The 23948-nt window shown below is 46.5% G+C and overlaps 1 protein-coding gene across 4 annotated transcripts in view; it reads right to left on the reverse strand.

The window, feature by feature from the left end:
- PRDM16 (PR/SET domain 16) overlaps positions 1 to 23948 on the reverse strand; it is a 233027-nt gene that overhangs the window by 113800 nt on the left and 95279 nt on the right. For 3 of the 4 annotated variants that reach the window (XM_087915002.1, XM_087915003.1, XM_087915000.1), the window contains exon 2: positions 10094 to 10443. In XM_087915002.1, coding sequence (XP_087771128.1) covers positions 10094 to 10443 — 350 coding nt within the window. Of the gene's footprint in view, positions 1 to 10093; positions 10444 to 13227; positions 13316 to 23948 lie in introns of those variants that run through there. The other variant, XM_087915001.1, reaches the window with a different exon arrangement.

The raw sequence follows: 23948 nt of genomic DNA on the forward strand, positions 1-23948 counted from the left end.
TGATAATACAGTTAATAAACTAAAAAGCGCATTATCGCCTGAACTCCATCTGCAGTTTTACTGATGATAAATTAAGAGCGTGTCCATTTTTTTTAGAAGCCAGGCTGAACCGCACGGGAAGGACAACGATCTGTAGAGGCTGAAATGCAGCCTTCCCAGGCCGATGGACGGGAGGGAGAAGGGAGAAGTCAACAATTTGAAAAATATCTAATATAGGAGACCATCTTTTTTTCAGGGGTCGGAGCCGAAATGGGCAGGCCCAACTGCCAGGTGGAAAGCCGCTGAATGTATTTGTTGATTGATTGAAGAACAAAACATTTAAATAATTTTTTTAAAAAAACAAAGCAACTAGGATCTGAAGTTATGTACACTTCCCGAAAGTTTTTGAGATGCAGTTCGTCGACTAAAGGGCCTGAGAATGGATTTTGAGATAGGAACGCTAAAGAAAATGCGTTTACGAAAGAGAGAAAGCGCATTTTGGAACGTGCGTTTAAAGGAACGGTTTAGGTCAAAGTTTCATGTGTTTGTTTGTCCTACTTGTCAGACTTCTGTGAACGTGTCCTGTCCTTTCCTTTTCCTCTTTTCCTTCCTTCCCTCCCTCCCTCTCCTTCCTTCCTTCTTTCCTTCAACCCTCCCTCCTTCCTTCCTTCCCTCCCTCTATTTTCTTCCTTTTCTTCCTTCCTTCCTTCCCTCTCCCTCTATTCTTTTTTCCTTTCCCCTTTCTATTCCTTCTCTCCTTCCTTCCTCCTTTCCTCCCTCCCTTTTTCTTTTCTTCTTTCCTTCCTTCCTTCCCCTCTCCCTGTTCCTTCCTTCCCTCCTTCCCTCACGCCCTCTATTCTTTTCTTCCTTTCCCCTTCCTGTTCCTTCCTTCCCTCTCTATTCTTTTTTCCTTCCCCTTCCTGTGTCTTCCTTCCTTCCCTCCCTTTATTCTTTTCTTCCTTCCTTCCCTTCTCTGTTCCTTCCTTCCTCCTTCCCTCACTCCCTGTATTCTTTTCTTCCTTCCCCTTCCTGTTCCTTCCCTCCTTTTATTCTTTTCTTCCTTCCTTCCCCTCTCTGTTCCTTCCTTCCATCCTTCCCTCACTCCCTGTATTCTTTTCTTCCTTCCCACTTCCTGTTCCTTCCCTCCTTCCTCCTCCCTTCTTTTCTTCCTTCCTTTCCCCGTTCCTCCCTGTCTCCCTTTCCCCATATCTAGCTTTCGGATTTCCCGGGCAGGAAATCAGTGGTGTTCAGCGCCAGTTTGGTGTCGTAGTTAAGACATTGCGCTAGAAACTAGGAGACTGTGAGTTCTAGTCCCTCCTTTGGCTCAAACGCTACTGGGTGACTTGCATCCAGGCCCTCCTCTCTGTCTCCGCCGTAGGAAGGAGGCCCTGGCACACCATTTCTGACAATCCTGCCAAGAAAACGGTAGGGACTGGTACAACAGACACACACACACACACACACACACACACACCAACGACTAGTGTGCAAGTCCCATTTTTGTTTGTCCTGCTTATTCCACCCAGGCCAACCCAGATCTGGCCCAATCTGTAAACTGGATCACCCAGGAGGGAAGGGAGGCGAGGCGGGAGAGCGAGATCAAACGCCAGAGACGGCCAAATAATCAGCCCGGGTGTCATTTTCTACCCGTTTGTCCTTGCGAAAAATAGCGAATTTCCACGAAGAGGGTAAAAGCTGCCCGCCTTTTCTTCCTCTCCTGCGAGGGAATGCGGTATTATCTGCCGGCCTCCGGATTTGTCAAAGGTCTGGAGAGTGTCATGGAAACAAGGAGCAAGAGGGTACATTTGGAACAAGCCGCTATTAGACAGACATGAGCCAATCTCTCCGCGTGCGGCTTAAACGCGACACGACCATAATCCGACAACCTCTTTTCTCTCTCTCTCTCTCTCTCTCTCTCTCTCTCTTGTCCACCATCTCATCTCTGACTGGCGGGGGGGGGACTGAAATCAACGGAGTAACATGAAGGCACTAAAAACGGACCGGGTGGGTTTTTATTCGATTTTCTTTCTCTTTTTTTAAGGCCGCGACGGAGGGAATGAAATCCTCGTCAAGCCAGCAGGTTGGGGGTTTTTTGGGGGTAAGCCCTGATGAAAAGCAGCTAGGCGGGCGGTCCTCGGACTTACGACTGGCCCGAATTGCTGTTGCTAAGCAAGAGGCACTTTTGCCCTGTTTGGCGGCCTTTCTTGCCGCCGTCGCTGAGTGAATCGCCACGGTTCTTCAATTAATCAATTCATCAGTGCAACAAGAAGTTTCCCTCTCTGTCTTTCTCTCTTTTCCTCTCTCTCTTCTTCCCTCCCCTCTCTCTCTCTCCCTCCCTCCCTCCTTTCTCTCCCTCTCTTTCTCTCTTTCCTCCCTCCCTCTCTCTCTCTCTCCTCCCTTTCTCTCTTTCCCTTCCCTCTTTCCTCTCTCTCTCTCTTTCCCTTTCCCTCCCTCTCTCTCTCTCTCCTTCTCCTTTTCCTTCCTCTCTCTCTCCCTCCCTCCTCTCTTCCTTTCTCCCCTCTCTTTCCTCTCTTCTTTCCCTCCCTCCCTCCCCTCTTTCTCCCTCCCTTTCTCTCTTTCCCTCCCCCTCTCTCTCTCTCCCTCTCTCTCTTTCTCTCCCTCTTTCTCTCTTTCCTCTCCCTCCCACCCTCTCTTTCTCCCTCCCTTTCTCTCTCTTTTCCCTCCTCTCTCCTCTCTCTTCTCTCTCATTTCCTCTCTCACTTCCCTCCTCCCTCCTCTCTCCCCTTTCCCTCCTCCTCTCTCTTTCCCTCCCCTCTCTCCTTCCTGCTCCCTCCTCTTTTCTCCCTCCCCCTCCCCCCTTTCTCTCTCTCTCCATTTTTCAACCCTCTTCTCAATAATCACAACCAAAGCCTGCTATTCTCCGTTCTCCCTCCTCTGTTTGTTTTGAGTGGGGGAAATGATAATTCGGAGGCGGGGGGGGGCATTCGTGGACGCCCTCCCTTTCCCCAAAAAACGCAAAGAAAACACCGACTTCCTATTCCTGCCTGTGAATCGGAGCGTTTCTATTTTGAGAGGCAGGCCCTCCTCGCCCAAATTACGGATGAATTATTACCCCTTATGGAAATGGAGGGAGAAATAGGGCAAGGATATTCTCGGTTGGGTCTTTTGGCTGGCTGGCTGGCTGGCTGGCAGACTCCACCCCTCCCCACGGTCCCAATTCCTTATATACCCATGTTTTCAACCTCATTCCTAGCATAGCATGACCTCATGGCCTGGTGGGGGAGAGAGAGAGAGAGAGAGAGAGAGAGAGAGAGAGAGAGAGAGATGAGAGAGAAAGAGAGAGATGAGAGAGAGAAAGAGAGAGAGATGAGAGAGAGAGAGAGATGAGAGAGAGATGAGAGAGAGAGAGAGATGAGAGAGAGAGAGAGGGAGGGAGAGAGATGAGAGAGAGAGAGAGATGAGAGAGAAGAGAGAGAGAGAGAGATGAGAGAGAGAGAGAGAGAGAGAGAGAGAGATGAGAGAGAGAGAGAGGGAGGGAGAGAGATGAGAGAGAGAGAGAGATGAGAGAGAAAGAGAGAGAGGGAGAGACAGATGAGAGAGAAAGAGAGAGAGAAAAGAGAGAGAGGGAGAGAGATGAGAGATGAGAGAGAAAGAGAGAGATGAGAGAGAGAAAGAGAGAGAGATGAGAGAGAGAGATGAGAGAGAGAGAGAGAGGGAGGGAGAGAGATGAGAGAGAGAGAGAGAGAAGAGAGAGAGAGAGAGAGAGAGAGATGAGAGAGAGAGATAAGAGAGAGAGATGAGAGAGAGAGAGATGAGAGAGAGATGAGAGAGAGAAAGAGGGATGAGAGAGAGAGAGAGAGAGAGAGAGGGAGAGAGATGAGAGAGAGAGAGAGATGAGAGAGAAAGAGAGAGAGGGAGAGAGATGAGAAATGAGAGAGAGAGAGAGAAAAAAAAGAGAGAGAGAGATGAGAGAGAGAGGGAGAGAGATGAGAGAGAGAGAGAGATGAGAGAGAGAGATGAGAGAGAAAGAGAGAGAGGGAGAGAGATGAGAAATGAGAGAGAGAGAGAGAAAAAAAAAGAGAGAGAGATGAGAGAGAGAGGGAGAGAGATGAGAGAGAGAGAGAGATGAGAGAGAGAGAGAGGGAGAGAGAGCATCCGAAAAGAAGCCCCATCCTCCTCTCCTTGGAGCACTTTGGACCACGTTTTAAGAAGTTCTAGATAGAGGAGATAACAAGCATCTCTGCTTATTCCTTAGGGGTTCAAAGCAATGTGACCGTCAGCTTTTCCCCTCCTCCTCTGATTGGGGGAAGACTCCGAGGTTTAGAACAGAATAACGGAGTTGGAAGGGGACCTTGGAGGCCTTCTAGTCCAACCCCCTGCCCCCCCCAAAAACTGGATGTGGTATTCCAAGCGTGGCCTTCCCAAGGCGGACGGACACTTCGCGCGATCTTAACGCGCCCCCTCTCTTAACGCAGCCCAGGATTTGGCAGCTGCGGCACACTATAGATTTGGGACTAATATTTCTCTCCCGGACTCCGTATTCCATCAGCTTCTGGGTTAGCCCAATAAATCACGCATGGATGATTTACCCGGTGCCCCGATCTTCCGTCACGTGGATCTGCTGTGAGTTGGGATGCCTTTTTTCCCCTGCTTTGGGTTCGGTTTGCAAAAGTCCCCAGGGCTGCAGAGGGAACACGCGGGGTGATTTATTTTGGGGGTGCCGTGACTTGGACCTATCAGCGAGGAAGGGAGTTTAATAGTCTTGGGGAAAGGAAAAGGAAAAAAAAAAAAAGACTTTGGAGAAATGCAATCCCATCACGTAGGAGACTGGGGAGAGAGTGTTTGCTTTTTTTAAAAAAAATAATTTGGGGGGTGGGTTGGGAAATGCTGTTTGGATTGAGGTAATTTTTAAAAAAAAATTTGGCAAGGAAAAGAAAAGTTTCAGACTTTTCAGACTTCAGGTAGGAAGGAAGGAAAAGAAAGGAAAGAAAGAAAGATAGATAGAAGGGGAAAGGGAGAGGGAGGGAAGGAAGAAGGCAGGAAGGAAGAGAAAGAAAGAGGGAGGGAGGGAGGGAAGGGGAGGGAAGGAAAAAGAAGAAGGAGGGAAGGAAGAACAGAAAGCAAGAGAGAGAGAGAGAGAGAAAGAAAGAAAGAAAGAAAGAAAGAAAGAAAGAAAGAAAGAAAGGAAAGGAAGGAAGGAAGGAAGGAAGGAAGGAAGGAAGGGCAGGAGGAAAGGAAAGGTGGAAGAGAAAGGAAGAAGGGACGGAAGGAAGCAGGGAGGAAGCAAGAGGAAGAAAGGAAGGAAGGAAGGAAGGAAGGAAGGAAGGACGGGCAAGTGGAAAGGAAAGATGGAAGAGAAAGGAAGAAGGGACGGAAGGAGGCAGGGAGGAAGCAAGAGGAAGAAAGAAAGAAAGAAAGAAAGAAAGAAAGAAAGAAAGAAAGAAAGAAAGAAAGAAAGGAAGGAAGGAAGGGCAGGAGGAAAGGAAAGGTGGAAGAAAAAGGAAGAAGGGATGGAAGGAGGCAGCGAGGAAGGAAGAGGAAGAGGAAGAAAGAAAGAAAGAAAGAAAGAAAGAAAGAAAGAAAGAAAGAAAGAAAGATTTCTCAGCCTTTCCTCCTCTTTCTACCTTCCCCGACCAACAGGTTGAGTTCCCTCGGAGGGCTCATCCTCCGTTCCACCAGCAGCCTCCCTAGAGCACCCACCCCAAAGGAAACACAACTCCGCTTGTTCCAATCCGAGGGCCGGCCGGAATTTCCAAGGCTGGAGAGAAGGGGAAAGAGGAGAGCAACAGGAAGGGTAGAAGTTTTCCGCCGGGAAGGAGCCTCTGAAGTGGGCTTCGTCGAGCATTCCAGCCATGAAGAGCTTGCCCGCCAAAGGATGAGCCAGCAGCCGGGAGCTCTGAGCTATCTTTGTTCGCTGCAGGATGGAGAGAACCGGCCAAGGGAGCCCCATCCAACTTCCCGGAGGAAAAACACACATTTGGGTTGGGTGGATCTCACTTATTTGTCGAGCCGCCCGCTCGGCTCTTCGCTGAATTGGGGGTGTGTGGGGAGGAAAGAGGTGAAACTTGAGGATCGGTGAGAAGTCACAAACGGAGAGGAGAGTAAACCACGGAATAACCGTGCACAGAAAGCGCAACGAGAAGTGGAAGTTGAGAGCAGGCCCGAAAAAAAACAACCACGCACACCTCTAGAAGGCCCAAGATACGTCAACTGCTTGGAAGATATGGTTCATGGTTTATTCCTTCATTCGATTTTTGTTTTTTTACCTTCCACCTTTATCGCTTTATAAGCAGCTTTGTTCCTGATGCCATCTCCGCCTTGTAAATTCACGGGGATGTACCGTATATAGTGTAAATATTACACACTTAGCTCGATTCCCCGTGCTTCGCTACGAAACTATTCGATGGGGGAGGAAAAGAAGGGAGGAAAAAAATTCTGCCTCGGCCTACCAGCATCCGTCGGTATTCACCTGGCTGGCGTCCTGTCAGTGTGGGAGAGAGTGGAGGGCTGTTTGGAAACGGAAAGAGTATTTGCTACGTGAGCAAGGAGGAGACAGCAAGGAGCCTGGGCGGGGCTTAGCTCAACTGTTCTGTCCTAAAGCTGCTTGGTGCTGCTGAGAAACTAAAACTCCTCTGCTTGTGTTTTGCCTTTGGAAGAGATTTCTTTTCTTCAGGTGGGGAGGGGGAGGAGTAGAACTCCTTAGCATCAGAGCGTGTTAATAATAATAATATAGGAAATACTAAACGCTCTGATAGTCATTTGGAAAAATCCTTTCTTAGGGAGCCCCTAGAAGCCAAGAGGAACGTATATGCCAAATTTCAAGTTTGTGGGCTTTACGGTTCTGGAGATTTTGTGATGATGCATGAGTAATATTTCACTTTCATACATATATCCATAGATTCAAATTCAAACTAAATTGCGATGTTTCTCTGGGTCACATATATGTGTGTATGTGGGTATATGCACAATAGTTATCTTTTGGGAGCAACGAAATTTCATTTTAACGTATGCTGATTAGTGTACACTTAATGTGACAATAAAGTTCTGTTCTATTCTGTTTATTCTATTCTGTATTCTATTCTATTCTCTATTATCCATTCAATTCTATTCTAATTTTGGAAATCTGCGTTTTTCCCTAGCTTCTTTCTAAGCCAAAGTGAAAATTAATAATAATGAATGGAGTGGAGTGGAGTGGATTGGAGTGAAGTAGGATAGAGTAGAGTAGAACTTCATTGTCAGCTTTTATTTGGCCAAGTGTGATTGGACAACACAAAGGAATTTGTCTCTGGTGCAGAAGCTCTCAGTGTGCACACAAGCAACAAGTGATAAATTATGTTCATAATCATAAATTACCAGCGTCATCCATCACAGGATCCAACACTCAGCGATAGTCATAGGGCACTAAATAAGCAATCAACCCCAATCATAGCAGGATACTCCATAAAAGCGGGTCTACCTTGATCATGAGATAGAAACAACCAAGTGATGGTCATAGGGATCTAAGGAAACAGGTTAACAGGAAAGATGAGAAGGATAATAGCCTTAGTACACAGTTTTAAAGCCCAGGGAAAGAGTTGTTTAGCAGAGTGACAGCAAGGGAGGGGGGAACTGTTTTTTCAACGATGAAAACATTGTTGTGTTTCAGGGCATACAGAGATAGGTGAATCTGAAATAATCTCTCAAATGAATCCTGTCAAAGCCTTCTTCCCCGTTTTAGTCTGAGCTAAAAGCAATATCTATATCTATATATCTATATCTATATATCTATATCTATCTTATCTATCTATCTATCTTATCTATCTATCTATCTATCTATCTATCTATCTACATACATACACACACACATAATATATACATACATATACATATACATGTGCATATGCTTATACATACACACACACACACACACACACACACACACATATGTATATAAAATTGTTTTATATCACAAATTCCATTTTTATATTTGAACAGTGTGCTTTCTGGGTGTCCAGCGTGTTAAAATACAAACATCTTCATCATCACCATTATCACTGTATACATATAGACAATATAATATTAATCGTTATTGAAAAGTATACTATCTCCCATTATCATATCGATTACACCACCATCACAATATTCACTTTCTCGTATCGTCCATGGGAGCTTTGAATTCTGCGCACAACAGGAACCAGCAAACATTTGCGGCATTCAGCATAATTGACTCTCCTCCAAATTGCCAAGACACCCCCCCACCCCCACCCACAGACACAAAAAGGGGGAGGTGGCTGTACGATCCACTCAAACGTTCCTAGGAAGTGGAAGTGGCCTTCCAGGAGGGACACATTAGAGGGGAAGAGTTCAAATCCTGACTGAAAATAAGCTGGGGTAATAGATGGGGAACTGTTCTTAAAAGTCAGTGCCTGGCATGTTCACCTGGTGGGACTGAAAAGGTAACTAAGGACATGAAGGTGATATAAATGCAGCTACGGCTGTGAACTTTCCGGTCATGACAATTGTCATTATTGCCATTCTAAGAGGAGGAGGAGGAGGAGGAGGAGGAGGAGGAGGAGGGAGGAGGAGGAGGAGGAGATGAAGGAGAATGGGAGGAGAGGAAGAGAAGAAGAAGAGGAGGAGGAGGAGAATGGGAGGGGGAGGAGAGGAGGAGGAAAGGAGGAGGAGGAGAGAAGAAGAAGGGGAGGAGGAGAGGAGAAGGGGAGGAGGAGGAAGAGATGAGGAGGAGAAGAAGAGGAGAAGGAAAATGGGGAGAGGAGAGGAGAAGAGAGGAGAAGGAGAAGAAGAGGAGAAAAGGGAGAATGGGAGGAGAGGAGGAGGAGGAAAAGGATATTAACACAGTATTATTGGACTGTTAAAGTAAATTCTTTAGGTATGCTGTAACGGTATGTGAGAGTGACCTTGGGAAAAGGAGGAAGAGCTGCAGAATAGACAACTATCATGAAAAAGATTTCTCCGGAGGAGGAGGAGGAGGAAGAGGAGGAAAAGGAGAAGAAGGAGAAGAAGAAGAAGAAGAAGAAGAAGAAGAAGAAGAAGAAGAAGAAGAAGAAGAAGAAGAAGAAGAAGAAGAAGAAGAAGAAGAAGAAGAAGAGAAGAAGAAGAAGAAGAAGAAGAAGAAGAAGAAGAAGAAGAAGAAGAAGAAGAAGAAGAAGAAGAAGAAGAAGAAGAAGAAGAAGAAGAAGAAGGGGACGGCAGAGAAGGAGGGGGCTGGACGGAGTCACTGAAGCAGTCGGCGTGAGATTAAATGGACTCTGGAGGTTGGTCGAGGGCAGGAAGGCCTGGAGGAACGTTGTCCATGGGGTTGCGATGGGTCAGACACGACTTTGCAACTAACAACAACCACAACAACCACAAAAGACACACCCTCGCACATGGCCCAGCCAGGATACATGGCATCAACATGACCCCTCCTTCTATCTTATCAGCCCCTCTGTGATGACCCAAAGGGGCGTGGCACAAAGGCAACACGGTCACATAATTAAGAAGAGTCCCTTTAGTACCTCCAACTTTGCCCCCAATGTCCAGGTTACCTTCGGCTGGAGAAAAAAAACTCCCCCAAGAACAGTCTTTAAGCGGAGGAAATTCAGTCCAAAAACAAAGAACATATAAACTGTAACTAAAAATCCAAACAAATCACGTTGCTGCAATTAACTGGACAGGGCAGGAGAGAAGGACTTTCAGACTCGAAAGCACGGCAAAACTCACACAGTTGGGAAGACGCCAGGAGCACAGATCAGCCACAATGATACCAGATAAATTCACATTTGCTCCTAACAACTTGCCGTGGGCAGCTTCCCTTTTTAAACACTGTGTTCCCAGTTGCAGCTAAGGAAGGGGATCAGGGCCCTTTCCTCCCCCGTAAGCCATGCAACTCACATTGCTCCCTTCTCTGTTCCTCCCTGCATGCCCTAGGATGAAGAGGGTTTGGGTCTTCATCCAAACTCCCTCTCCCTTGTTCTATCTCTCCCCTTCTCTGCCCAGCCAGACTTTGCCCTTCCCCAGTTTCTTTCACAGCCAACGGAGCCAGACTCCCGTTCCCTGTCAGCTGCTCGGCCTCCCACTCCAAATCAGATTCTGATACCGCCCCCCAAACTCTTCCCTAAAGATCTGTTACGACGATCTTGCGCTCCCCCAGGAGAGGAGAGAAAGCTCTTACCTCCCATCCGAAATGCGTGTCCTTCAACGTTGTCCTGGGGAAAGCCACATAGGGCCCGAATCGCTCTCCGGCTTCCAGCTTCTTTTTGGTCCAGATGCCCAATCCTGCTCCGGGAACGGAAGATTCCCTCAGTTCAAAGTCGGACGGGATGGGGATGTCATCGGGAATGTAGACGGGGGCCTCGTACGGAGACCCCTCTTTGGGATGGAAGTCCTCGCCCGCGGGGAAAGGGGAGGGGGGCCCAATGGGGATGGGGGACATGATGCTGTCCTCCGTCTCCTCTTCTGCGCTTTCGCCGGCCAGGAGCTCTGCCTCCGTTTCATACATATTGTTCACAATTTCGTGGTCGCCTTGGAAAGAAAGCCAGAAAAAGAGAAAAAAAACCCTAAATAAATCATGAACGACTTAAGGAAAACGGTTGAGGTTCTCCGCCAGATTACTCAGGCACGGTCGTAGAATTACACCTCCAGAACTGTCAAGTCCAACCCTTTGGTCATAGCAAAGCAATGAATAGAAGGGAGAGGGTTCTAATCCCACATATATCCTATCACACATGTCCAAAAGAGCCGGGAACCGTCCGAGATGCTCAAGTTAAAATGGTTGATGCCCTCTTCAGTCTCCAGGAATTTTCCCCCCCCCCATGTTTCTTTCCTAAGCAAGGGGTTGGACTAGAAGACCTCCAAGGTCCCTTCCAACTCTGCTATTCTATTCTATTCTATTCTATTCTATTCTATTCTATTCTATTCTATTCTATTCTATTCTATTCTAATTAGTTCTCATTCTATTCTATTCTTCATCTATTATATTCTATTCTATTCTATTCTATTCTTCTATTCTATTTTCTCCAAGTTGACTTCCCACCCACGTTCCCCTAGGCTTCATGCCAGACCCCCCCAAAATCAATCAATCTATCGATCGATCGATCGATCTATCTTGGCACGTCTGTTCCTCTTGGCTTCTAGGGGCTCCCAAGAAAGGATTTTTCAAAATGACCCTCAGAGCATTTAGAGTATTTCCTATATTATTATTATTATTATTATTATTATTATTATTATTATCTGATTATCATTAAGGAGTTCTACTCCCCTCCCACCTGAAGAAAAGAAATCTCTTCCAAAGGCAAAACACAAGCAGAGGAGTTTCAGTTTCACAGCACCAAGCAGCTCTAGGACAGAACAGTTGAGCTAAGCCCCGCCCAGGTTCCTTACTGTCTCCTTCTTGCTCACACAGAAAATATGGTTTCAGTTTCCAAACAGCCCTCAAAACTCTCTCACACACCGACAGGACGCTAGCCAGATGAATACCAGAAAGAAAGAGAGAGAAGGAAAGAGAGAGAGAAAGAAAGAGGAATGCAATCGTATCCCATTTGCCAAAGAGAGCAAAGCGGGGAATTTTTACGCTGGCTTCTCCGTTCAGTGCGCGAAAGCAGCCTCCCCACTTCTTTTTTTCTTTTCAAAGTCATGTAGCTAAAAAACACTTATTTAATTTAGGAGCATTCAGAGGGATAATTATTAGGTTAGAAGTGGGCGTAAGGTATCTGGGTTTTTACTTCCACCGGTAGGTGCCTCGGGCTCACAAAAGGCAGCCCTTTCAGGCACTGGTGGCATTTGGGAGCAGAGCGGAGTGAAAACCCTCCCAGGAGGGGGAAAATATGTGTGTGTGTGTGTGTGTGTGTGTGTGTGTGTGTGTGTGTGTGTATATCAGAAAACAAACAAACATATATATATATATATATATAGGACAGTGGCAAAACAAAGATAAAATGGCAAGGGGCAAATAATTAGCTGAATTAGTCCAAGTTGGTGACCACATCAAGTTAGGGGCAATTTTTGTGTGCCCACCTGTAAATTGTGGCAGGCCTACAGCAGCGAGCAGCGAGCAGCGTCCAGCGTCCAACGGGACCGAGGTTTGTGTCAGTCCTTCATTGTGAGTCTCTCTTTTTTTTTTTTTTGAAATTAAAGCGCACCCCCATGCAGAGTCGGGCTAAATAGCTTTAATCTCGGAAAGCCAAGCGCCCGCTCCCCGGCCTCCAACCAATTAGGAAATTAGCGTGATTATTGTAGCAGGCGCAGCAAAAGGCTGAGTGGCAAAGAAAGGTCATTTGTTTGGAGAGGTTGAGTTAGTACCCCCATTTCAGCTTTGGGGGTGTGGGGGGTGGGGAACTTATAACAAAGATTCGAAAAGAGGAAAAATTCGTATCTTTCAGAGGGGGTATATAGTGAGCCGGTTTGGACTGGTTCTACGGAACCGGTAGTGGAAATTTGGAGTCCTTTGGAATACCGCCTCTGACTGGCCCCCGTCTCTCTTCTCTGCCTCTCCCAGTGAGTCCCAGCGGATTGGCTGGGTCTTCTTTGGTTGCCCTGCCCAGGAGAACGGAGCTGGAAAGTAGGTTAGTGGGGTGGGGAGGGGGATTTTGCAGTATATCTTTCCGGGGCCACGCCCACCAAGCCACGCCCACCAAGGCAAGCCACACCTGCCAAGTCACGCTCACAGAACTGGTAGTAAAAAAATTGAATCCCATCACTGGTATCTTTGTTATTAAAATGAGGGGGGAGGGAGGGGGGAGGAAGAAGGGGAAGGGGGAGGAAGAGGAAGAAGAAGAGGAGGAGGAGGAGGAGCAGGAAGAGGAAGAAGAAGAGGGGAAGAGGAAAGGAAGGGGAAGGAGGAGGAGAAGAAGAGAAGGATGAGAAGAGAAGGACAAGGAAGTGGAGGAAGAGGAAGAGGAGGAGAGGGGAGAGGAGGAGAAGGAGAAGAGGGAGGGGAAGAGGAAGAAGGATAGGAGGAGGAGGAAGAGGAAGGAAGAGGAAGAGAGAAGAAGAGAGAAGGACGAGCAAGGAGGAAGAGGAAAGGAGGGGGAAGGAGGAGGAGGAGGAGAGAAGAGGAGGAAGAGAAGGACGAGAAGAGGAGGAAGAGGAAGGAAAGGAGGAGAGCAGGGAGGGAGAGGGACGAGAGGAGGAAAGGAAGGGAGGGGAAGAGGAGGATAGGGGGAAGGGAGGAGAAGGAGAAGAGGAGGAAAGGGAGAAGGAGGAAGTTTGATGTTCCTTGGAGCTCTTGCTTTGGGGGGTGGGGGGGAGAAGAGAAGCAAGAGAGAAGAGGGGGGAGGGAGGGGGCGGGAAGGGGGCAAATCTGCTTACACCAACATGCCCCCAGAAACAGGCTTTTCAGAAGCATTATACGCCGTAATCCCGAAAATACTTGTGGTTGCAATAAATGTTTGTCCTCTGGGTATTAGCCAGTCAAATGATTGCCCCCTCTGCGATTAGCCTCTTTGGACGCTGACGGGAACAGGAGGAGGAGGAGGAGGAGGAAGGCTGCCTGGCTGAGCAGAGCCCGGCCGGCCCTCGGAGGGGAACTGGAGACAGGGGAGGAGGAGGAGGAGGAGGAGGAGGAGGAGGAGGAGGAGACATTGACATGGCTGCGCCCCACTTCCAAACGGCCCTGATTTGGGGCGGGGGAGGCCCTCCGGCTTCTAGGAAGGGCATCACCTGCTTAAAATAATCCGTTTTGGCCTCCCAGAAAGAAGGGCTTTTGTGAATGGTGGAGGGAACTAGGGGCCTCTAGTTTAAGGGAAAGAGGGACTGGGGGGGACATGATAGCATCCTCCAATATTTGAGGGACAAGAAGAAGAGAAGAGAAAAGGAGGAGGAGGAGGAAGAGGAGGAGGAGGAGGAGGAGGAGGAGGAGAAGAAGAGGAAGAGGAAGAAGAAGAAGAGGAAGAGGAAGAAGAAGAAGAAGAAGAAGAAGAAGAAGAAGAAGAAGAAGAAGAAGAAGGGGAGGAGGAGGAGGAGGAGGGGGAAAATCTTTCAAGAAGAGATTGGATAACCCTTTGTCTGAAATGGTCTGGGGTTTCCTGCCTGAGCAGGGGTTGGACTAGAAGACCTCCAAGGTCCCTTCCCACTCTGTTATTCTATTCTAACTCTGCCTTTGCTTCGAGAGCGGGAGGGTTGCCACATTGCAAAAGTGTGTGTGTGTGTGTGTGTGAGAGAGAGAGAGAGAGAGAATCTTCCCTCCACCTTCAGTGGGCCATCATGCCAAGCGAAGAGTGGTTTCCTCCAAAATAACCAACGTCAGCTCAGAAGCATTTGCAAAAATAATAATTATGCTAGTAATCATCAGGAAGACGTTGGCACCAGCCGCGCGAAGGGAAGGCGGAAAAGCCAACCGAGCCGGGCGTGACATTGCCGCAGGAAACCTGGTTTTTTTAGGAGTTGTGTCGCACGTCACGCCTCTGGTGTCCCCTTTCCTGGGGGCAGCGAGGACATTTGGGGGCGCTTGGCCTTTGGGGAGGAGGCTTGGAGCAAATCGGGGGTGGGGTGGCGAGGATGCTCTCACGTGAACCCATTTTGTCTGATCCATGGTGGGAGATTTGGCAGATAAGCAGAAAACGGATGTTCCGCAGGAGAATTTTTTTTAAAAAAAAAAAAGGAAAGGAGAGAGGGAGGGAGGAAAAAAGAGGTGTATTTCTCCCCCCTTGTTTTTTTTTTTTTTGCTGGGGGACAAAATAGCAACAGGCTGTGTGGCATCTTTGCCAAGAGAAGAGAGAGAGAGAGAGAGAAGAAAAAATGGAAGAGGGACGATTGTCCGGGCAGCGATGGAAGAAAGCAACGACGAAGGGAACGAATGATTTTTGCAAAGAAATGAAGGGAAGGATGGAAAAAGGGGCCTTGTTTCAATCAAGGCCGGAATAATCTCGCGTGAGAGGGCAGCAATCTTGGTTTTTTTTTATCCAACTGTTTTCTCTGGACTTCTAACTAAGCCCCCCCCCCCCAAAAAAAATCAGAAAGAAAAGCTGCTTTCGGCTGGGCTGACGGGGGAGGTGGGCTCTGCTGCTTTCTGGCTATTTTTAAAAGCTAATCGGCCTAAATGACCCGCCTTTCTTCGTTTAATGCTCGCCCGCAATTTGGAGAAGCATTTACCTGCTCGAGGGAGTCTCTGGGGCTTTAAAAAGAGTAAAAGGAAATAAAGGGGAGGGGGGAGGGGGAAAGAGAGGGGGGGCAGGGAGAAAGGGAGAGAGAAAGGAAGGAAAGAGAGAGGGAGGAAGAGAGAGTGGGAGAAAAGGAAGGAGAAGGAAGGAGAGAGAGGGAGGGAAAGAGAGAAAGAGGAGGGGGGAGAGAAGGAAAGAGAAAGAGGGAGGGGGGAAAGAGGGTGAGAGAAAGAAAGGGAGGGGGGAAAGGAAGAAGGGGAAAGAGAGGGAGAGGGAGAGAATGAGAGAGCAAGAGAGGGAGAGAAGGAAAGAGAAAGAGGGAGGGGAGGAAAGAGGGTAAGAGAAAGAAAGGGAGAGAGAGGAAAAAGAAAGAAAGAAAGAAAGAAAGAAGGAAAGAGGGAGAGGGAGAAAGAGAGAGAGAGAGAGAGAGAGAAGGAGAGAGGGAGAGAGGGAGAGGAGAGAGGGAAAGAGTGAGGGGAGGAAAGAGGAACAGAGAAAGAGAGGGAGGGAAAGAAAGGAGTGGGAAAGAGAGAGGGGGAGAGAGGAAGGGAGAGAGAGAAAAAGGGAGGGAGGGAGAGAGAGATAGGGAGGAAAGAGGGAGGGAGAGAGAGGGAAAGAGAGAGGGGGAAAGAGGGATAGAAATAAAGACGGAGGGAGAGAGGGAGGGAGAGAAAGAGGGAGGGAGAGAGAGGGAAAGAGAGGGCCGAGGAGGAGGGAGGGAGCGAAAGCAATGATATCCAAGTGAAACCAAAATAAATGAACAGGGTGACAAACCCCTTCCCGCCACCCCCCAAGATACTGGACAGTTTAAAATTTTAGTAGCTTTCTCCACCAAAAGCCACAAAAAAAATGTGGGGTTGTCCCAGGAGAGAATTTGGCGCGAACGAGACAGAGACCAATTCAGGGGTAAAGAAGAACAAAGTTTTAATTTTTCTGAAACCCAATTCTAAAACCCTCCCGTGCCGCAGGGCAGAAATCAGGCTGCAGCATTTTCAAGAGAGAGAGAAATTTTAAAGAGAGAGAGAGAGAGAGAGAGAGAGAGAGAGAGAAAGAGAGAGAGAGAGAAAGAGAAGAGAGGGAGAGAAAGAGAGAGAGTAAGAGAGGAGAGAGAGAGGGGAGAGAGAGTGTGTGAGAGAAAGAGAGAGAGAGAAAGAGAGAGAGAGAGAAAGAGGGAGAAAGAGAGAGAGAGAAAGAGAGAGAGAGAGAAAGAGAGAGAGAGAGAGAAAGAGAGAGAGAAAGAGAGAGAGAAAGAGAGAGAGAGAGAAAGAGAGAGAGAGAGTAAGAGAGGGAGAGAGAAAGAGAATTCCACCAGCTTTTATTTTTCTCTAAAGCCAACATTCAGGTGCTTTCCTTATATTAAAAAGATTTCTTTCTGCCAAGGGAACCAGGGCTAAAAAAAAAAAGAAAAAAAACCTGTAACAATATTTCAAAGCGTTTCTTAATGCACATTTCCCCCCCTTTGTAAAACTAGCAGGGAAACTGTCTAAATACTTCACTGTTAAATGGCAGTATTATATTTCTGGTAAAAGTTAAGTTCGGTCAAGCGTCAGATACATTTCTACCCGGAAATCTATTAGAATCATTAACTGGATCTTTAACTGGACGGGGTCTTTCCTCCCCCCCGGCTTTTTTCTTCTTCTTCTTCTTCTTCTTCTTCTTCTTCTTCTTCTTCTTCTTCTTCTTCTTCCCAGCTTTCTTTCCGTTTGAGCTCCAGACGCGTCAAAGGGGGGGACCCTGAACCGGATCGCGTTTTAATTCAGCTTAAAATCGAAATTTTTTTTTTTCCCAACCTTCCTTCCCGTGGAGATTTGCAAAAGGAATAATCGCGGGTGGGTGAGGGATGGGGGGAAAAAAATAAAATAAAAACTGAGGGTTGCAAAAGGCCCGTGACAGATTGACAGGGGGGCAATCGGTTTGCAAAGATCATACCTTTGATCCGGTTAAGCATTTAAATCTTTTTTTTTTTAAGCCTTAGGTAGAAACCTATTTGCGCCTTTTTGTTTATTATCATGGCTGGCCTGGATCTCGTGTAAACGTGGGGTGGGAAGACGCAATATTCCCATTTTTATTGATTTATTGAGTTATTTATTTATTTTTTTTCCGAAAGAAGCAAACGAAGCGCCATACTTTTTGCAAAGTGAGTGTCTGGCTTTGAAAAAACCAAAAACCCAAAACCAAGCTGAGTATATTTTATCAATATAGTCCGTTTGGAAGCTTCCGGTGTCTTGAATTTCAGCGAAAGGACTCTAGAGAAATAAACCTTTGATCCGCAGTTTCTGCAGAAGCCAATCTCGTTCATTCCAGTGAGCAGCATTCTCACCTCTGCCCACTCCCAGGTGGAGAGTAACTGAGGGAATCTTAACTTACAAATATATAAAATGGGGGGAGGGTTTCTTTTTAGCCCTTCGAGACCAAAAACCAAACAAAAAAAACCATTACAAGTATTGCTTGGAGAAACTTGCAAACAAGCAGACTAATATTATTGGAGAAAACTCCGCGCAGAGTCTACGTTGGAGGAAATTGGGGTGGAAAAAGGAGAGGATGCAATAGGTAGAGAGCGGGCTATCTGCAAATGAAGAATTAGAATAGAATAAAAGAGTTGGAAGGCACCTTGGAGGTCTTCTAGTCCAATAGAATAGAATTAGAATAGAATAGAATAGTATAGAATAGAATAGAATAGAATAGAATAGAATAGAATAGAATAGAATAGTATAGAGATTGTAACTGAGGCAACCAGGTATTCTGGGCGAGAAAATCCTCTATTGGAGAATGTGATTGATGACACCCAGCCTATGAACCTGTTTCTTTGGACAATCTGAATTAAGATACACCCAGAGAGGTGGGGAGGGGGAAAACAGGGTCATGGGTGATTGTAAATTACGTATCTCAGAGTCGGTTTCAACCAGGTCAGGCCAGCATGTCGCTCCTAATAAATCTTTTGAAGTTTTTTTTTGAAGTTTGGCTCAAGGATCATGATTTAATTAGGGGCGATTGTTGGAACCCTGACACCTGCCCAAAGGAGAAATTCCTTTGGATGGAGTGGAAGTGGGAGAAGCCAAGAAGGACGCAGGTGGCTGGAGAAAGGCCCGCCAGGTAGATGGCACCTGTATACAAGCCTGCTAGCCAATAGGCCCATTCAACCAGGTGTTGACCAGAGAAATATTCTCCTTGCAATGGAATTTCCCAAGGTAAATCAAAGTGCGTGGAGACTGAGGTTTTTTTAAAAATGTAGATTTTTCCTCAATGAGCCCGCTCTACCACGAATGAAATTATCTGCGTTTTAAATCGGTTCATGTCACGATTTTGTCTTTTCTTTTTCTTTCTTTCCTTCTTTCTTTCTTTCTTTCTTTCTTTCTTTCTTTCTTTCTTTCTTTCTTTCTTTCTTTCTTTCTCTCTCTCTCTCTCTCTCTCTCTCTCTCTCTCTCTCCAGGTCCTATCTGAGAGACAATTCATGGGGTTAATTGATGTTGGGGATTGAGCTCGCTCCTTTAGAAAACGTCCCCAAAATTTTATCTCCTGAGAGAGAGAGAGACTCTGCTTTGGCTGGTTACCGTAGCTGGCAAAATCTAAGGACTCTAAAGTGGATGAATGAAACAGGTGAGGAAAAACGAAAACCGCCAGAAAAAACAAATGCCAAGAATTCCTTCTGGCCTTCAAATGCTATTGAAACAGAAGCCAAAATGTATCTCTCTCTCTCTCTCTCTCTCCCCCACATTTAATACTTCTGAGTCTTGGCTCGAGTCAAAGACGGTGGAATTATTATTATTATTATTATTATTTTTTCTCCAGCTTTCTGAATTCCCCGTGAATTTGGGAGCTGCCCAAGCCGGCAATTTTGCAAAACGTTGCGAAGAAATGTTAGAGGGTTTTTAAGAAGGGGCGGAATCGATCGAGCGGAAGGTTAAACTGGCAGAGCTGGCAAGGGTGCCATCTTGGGCCAACCCGGTTCCATGTCAGGGGAAGAGAAAGCTGGCATGCTGGGTTTGTTCGAGTTGCTAGGATATGTGTGTGAGTGCGTCTTGTGTGTGTGCGTGCGTGTGTGTGTGTAAGGATGGGGGGAATTGTCGCATTATTTGTCCCACAATGTTCTTCCCTGTGTTACAAAGATGTTGGAGAGCTGTTTAGAGTAAGGGATGGCAAGGACTTTGGCTGCTAGGCTAGAGAAAGAATTGGGGAGGGTGATCAGGAAAGAAAGAAAGAGAGAGAGAGAGAGAGAGAGAGAGAGAGAGAGAGAGAGAGAGAGAGAGAAGAAAGAAAGAAAGAAAGAAAGAAAGAAAGAAAGAAAGAAAGAAAGAAAGAAAGAAAGAAAGAAAGAAAGAAAAGAAAGAAAACCTTTTGAAATGATGCACTCAGGTGCCCAGGAGAGAGAGGAACAAGATAGAGAGAAAGAGAGAAAGAAAGAGAGAGAGAGAGAAAGAACGAGAGAGAGAGAGAAAAGAGAAAGAAATTAAATTAAAACTTTTTGAAATGATGCAGATAGATACAAAGGAAAGAGAGAAAGAAGGAGAAAGAAAGAGAGGGAAAGAGAGAATGAGAGAGAGAAAGAGAAAGAAAGACAAAGAGAGGGAGAGAAAGAAAGAGAAAGAGAGAGAGAAAGAGACAGAAAGAAAGACAGAGAAAAAGAGAGAGAGAACGAGAAATAGAGAGAAAGAGACAGAAAGAGAGAGAGAGAAAGAAAGAGAGAGAGAGAGAAAGAGGCAGAAAGAGAGAGAGAGAAAGAGAGAGAAAGAGAAAGAAAGAGAGAGAAAGAGAAAGAGAGAGAAAAAGAGAGAGAGAGAAAAAAAGAAAGAGAGAGAGAGAAAGACTGAAAGAAAAAGAGAAAGAGACAGAAAGAGAGAGAGAGGGAGGGAGGGAGCTGTCAAACCACTTTGTTTCCCTGTGGCAGCTTTGATAATGGGAGGAAAAAGTTTGTCGTTCTCTGGGAATTTCCTTTCAGGTGCCTGAGCAAGGAAATAATAGCAGGGGAAAGAAAAGAGTGGAGGAGAAGTGGGGAGGGAGGGGGAGAAAGGAGGGAGGGCACAGAGGAAAGAAGATACATCGAAGCTCAGAGTTAAGGACATTTCCCAACGGAGAACTCGTGAAAGGAAGAAGAAGAAGAAGAAGAAGAAGAAGAAGAAGAAGAAGAAGAAGAAGAAGAAGAAGAAGAAGAAGAAGAAGAAGAAGAAGAAGAAGAAGAAGAAGAAGAAGAAGAAGAAGAATTGCGCTTCCCACCAGGGTCTCACTAAGAGTTCGTGCAAAAGGGCGCCTGTGAAAGAGAGACATGTTTCTCGTGGGGGGGGGGGGAAAAGGAAGATTTTGTGACTCTCTCACCCCCCCCCAAAACAAGAGAGAGGGTGCTTGGGGGTGTGGGTGGGGGGGAAGCACTGGCAATCCAAATCCCTGCCAAGTGCAAAGCCCGAAGTTGTTTTGTTGTCACCTTCATTGAGATTCCTCTCACACGCCTTTGGCCGAGGAGGGGGAAAAGAATAAAAATAACGGGTGTTTTTGGCACCACGAACGCGGCCGAAGGGATGAATACCACCGAGAAAAGGGGGCTCGCCGGTGGGTTGGAGATGACCAGGAATAATTGATATTTCCTGACGGGGGATGGGGGGAGTGGCAGGCCCTTCCTCCAGCCCCCACAGGCCAAGGATTGCGGGGTGGGGGTGGGGGAGAGGAGAAGGCAGGCTCCCCCAATTCACGGGAGGCCACCCTGGACGCTGCCAGCCGAAAAGAGGGGCTGCCACAGGAATTCTGGAAGGAGGACTGGACCGTGAGGTGGATGCCAAAGGCGGTTTCTCTCTCCCCCCCCCCCCCAAATCACCACCACCAAAGCCCCAAGCTGGGAAGGAAACAGCTCAACAGGACAATAGGAGGGAGGCTTCCACCCCCCAAACCTGACCCCTCTCTTTCAGGGAGTTCCAAATAGAGAGAGAGGGAGGGAGAAGGAAGGAAGGAAGGAAGGAAGGAAGGAAGGAAGGAAGAAAGGAAGGAAGGAAGAAGGGAGGAAAAGAGTAAGAGAGGAGGAGAGAGAAACAGGTAGGAGGGAGGGAGGGGGAGAGAAAGGAAGGAAGAAAGAAAGAACGAAAAGAAAGAAAGAAAGAAGAAAGAGGGAAGGGAAGAGAGAGAGAGAGAGAGAAAGAGAGAGAGAAAGAAAGAAAGAAAGAAAGAAAGAAAGAGAAAGAAAGAAAGAAAGAAAGAAAGAAAGAAAGAAAGAAAGAAAGGGAGAGGGTGGGGGAGAGAGGGAGTGGGAGAAAGAGGGAGAGGAGAAGGAGGGAAGGAGGGAGAGAGACAGAGAAAGGAAAGAAAGAAAGAAAGAAAGAAAGAAAGAAAGAAAGAAAGAAAGAAAGAAAGGAAGGAAGGAAGGAAGGAAGGAAGGAAGGAAGGAGAAGGGAAGGGAGGATGGAAGGAAGGAGAGGGAAGGGGAAGAGAGAGAGAGAGAAAGAAAGGAAGGAAGGAAGGAAGGGAGGGAGGGAGGGAGGGGAGGAAGGAGGGAGATGGAGGGGGGATAGAGGGGAGAGAAAGAGGGAGAGAGAAAGAGGGAGGAGGGAGAAAAGAAAGAGAAGAAGAGAGAGGGAGTGAAAGAGGGAGAAAGAAAGAGAGAGGGGGAGAGAGAGGGAGGGTGGGTGGGAGAAAAAGAGAAGAGAAAGAGGGAGAGAGCGCAAAGGAGGTTTCTTTCCCTGTGGAAAAATAAAAAATATATTCCCTTTGAAGCCCCCTCTCTCTTTTCTTTTTCTTCTCTCCCTCTCTCCCCTTCTCTCCCCTTGCAGGAAAGAAGCCCCCGTTTCAGATCCCAGCCTCGGAAAGAAATGGCCGTCTTCTTTATTTCTATTTTGGTTTTTATTCTTTTTAAAAAAAAAAAAAAACAAAACACCAAACAACCAGCCCCCCACCCGCCCCCCACCCTCTTCCTTGCCCCTTTCCCCTATTCATTTAAACTTTCGGCAGGGATTTGGCAGGGAGTAAAATCCGCTGCCGTTAACTAGGCAGAAAATCTAAAATCAATACTGTATTAAGACAGGGGTCAGCCCAAAGTTCACCCAACAGCATTCAGGGACCCCGAATTTAGGTCTTTCAGAAGAAAGAGGGAGGAAAAAAGAGAAAATCAGGCCCTTTTATGGCGGCGGCGAGTTATTTTTCTTTCCTTTTGTCGAGTACAAAGTAAAACAGGCCCGTAAATCCGGAAGAGTCTAATAACACCCCCTTTCCCCCCCACGACTGGATTTATTTTATTCTTTCCTTCCCTGCCCCCGAAGGCGTAAGGTTTTCTGGATTACAGTAGAGGTCACTCCATCAGGACCAGAAGCTTTAGAGATTGATCATTTGATTTGAAATCTTGAACCGCGGTTGAATTTCTCGCCTGGTTCAACGGAAGGTTAAATACTAGCCAAGATTATATTACTATTATTGTTGTTGTTGTTATACAAAAACAACGGTGTACACAGCAAATGAGATGACCATGCTGGCTTTATTATTATTATTGTGGTTGTGGTTGTTGTTAGTAGTAGTAGTAATCGTAGTAGTACATGGCCCATTGGTGCTATAGAAACAGGGACTAGCAAAAAAATTTCTCCCCATTGCGGCAATTCGATTCAAGTAGGGTGGCCGGTAGCAAAAAACGAATTCATTATAATGTCTACGGAGATTCGCTGACATTCAGGTCACAGTTTGTCCCAAAGCTCTGCTTTTCGATTTTCTTCGAAAGGCCGCTGGGCTTGGGTTTCTTCCTTGAAGAGGTTTCGCTTCTCATCCAAGAAGCTTCCTCAGTTCTGACGGAAGTTTCGACGGATTGCTCCATTCCCCATTCCTTCAATCCAAACAGAAGAAAGCTTCTTGGATGAGAAGCAAAACCTCTTCAAGGAAGAAACAAAACCAAAGTCCAGTTTGCCTTTTGAGAAAAGCAGTTTTGGGATGGTTAATTGCAATTTTTTTTAAAAAAAAATATTCTGCTCGTATCAGGATCCATCCAGGCTTTCCTGAAACGGCTATGAAGTGCCAGTTTCTTGTTTCGGTCACAGTCGGTCATAAGTTTAAAAAGTTTAAAAGCGGTCTGGGAAATTGATTTTTCGTACGGCTCAAGGAGGAAATACGATTAAACGCACTCTCTATCTATTAAATTTATAGGACGCCCATGTCATTATTAAGCAAATCCAGGAAGAATCATATTAAAGGTGTCTGGTTTTATTTATCTATTTAGTGTACGGCATCTGCAGCGGTTATGCAATCACTGGTCCTTGGTGAAAGTGGGGGCAGTCAATAATTCAGTTTAAAAGTGAGTTGAGATTTTGAGTCTGGTTCTGCCGGTTTCTTCATCTTGGTCTCAATTTTTTGGGGTGTGTGTGTGTGTGTGATGGTGGAAAGTAGGAAGCAAGAGATGTTAAGTTCTCCATCTCTGGAGGCTTTTAGGAAGAGGTTGGGCATAGCCAAGTTTCATTATCCTATCTGTTGCTGAGAATTGAATTAGATCCAGTGTTTTGTTTCAGACTTGGCCTCTTTTAAGGTGGGTGGACTCCAACTCCCAGAATGGCTTGCGGGGGAATTCTGGGAGTTGAAGTCCACCCATCTTAAAGAGGCCAAGTTTGAAAAACATTGGATTAGATATCTATGGAGATTCTCCGTCAGATCATGGTTGTTCCAAAGGTGTTTTTGTTTTTTTTCAAGAGATAACTGGACTTTTTGGGGGCGTTTTTCGTCTTTGAAGAGGTTTCGCTTCTCATCCAAGAAGCTTCTTCAGCGGTGACTGGATGGAGTGTTCTTCAGAGCTGAGGAAGCTTCTGGGATGAGAAGCGACACCTCTTCAAAGACAAAAACAAAACCAGAAAGTCTAGTTGCCTCTTGAAAAAAAGCACTTTTGGGACATTGGATTAGATCACAAGCTATGCTGGCTGAATAATTCTGGGAGTTGAAGGCCACAAGTCTTAAAGTTGCCAAGGTTGGAGACCCCTGGATGAG

The sequence above is a fragment of the Pseudonaja textilis genome, chromosome 18 (assembly GCF_049901715.1).
Source record: "Pseudonaja textilis isolate UNSWEBS1 chromosome 18, rPseTex1.2, whole genome shotgun sequence".
In the NCBI taxonomy this organism is placed as follows: domain Eukaryota; kingdom Metazoa; phylum Chordata; class Lepidosauria; order Squamata; family Elapidae; genus Pseudonaja; species Pseudonaja textilis.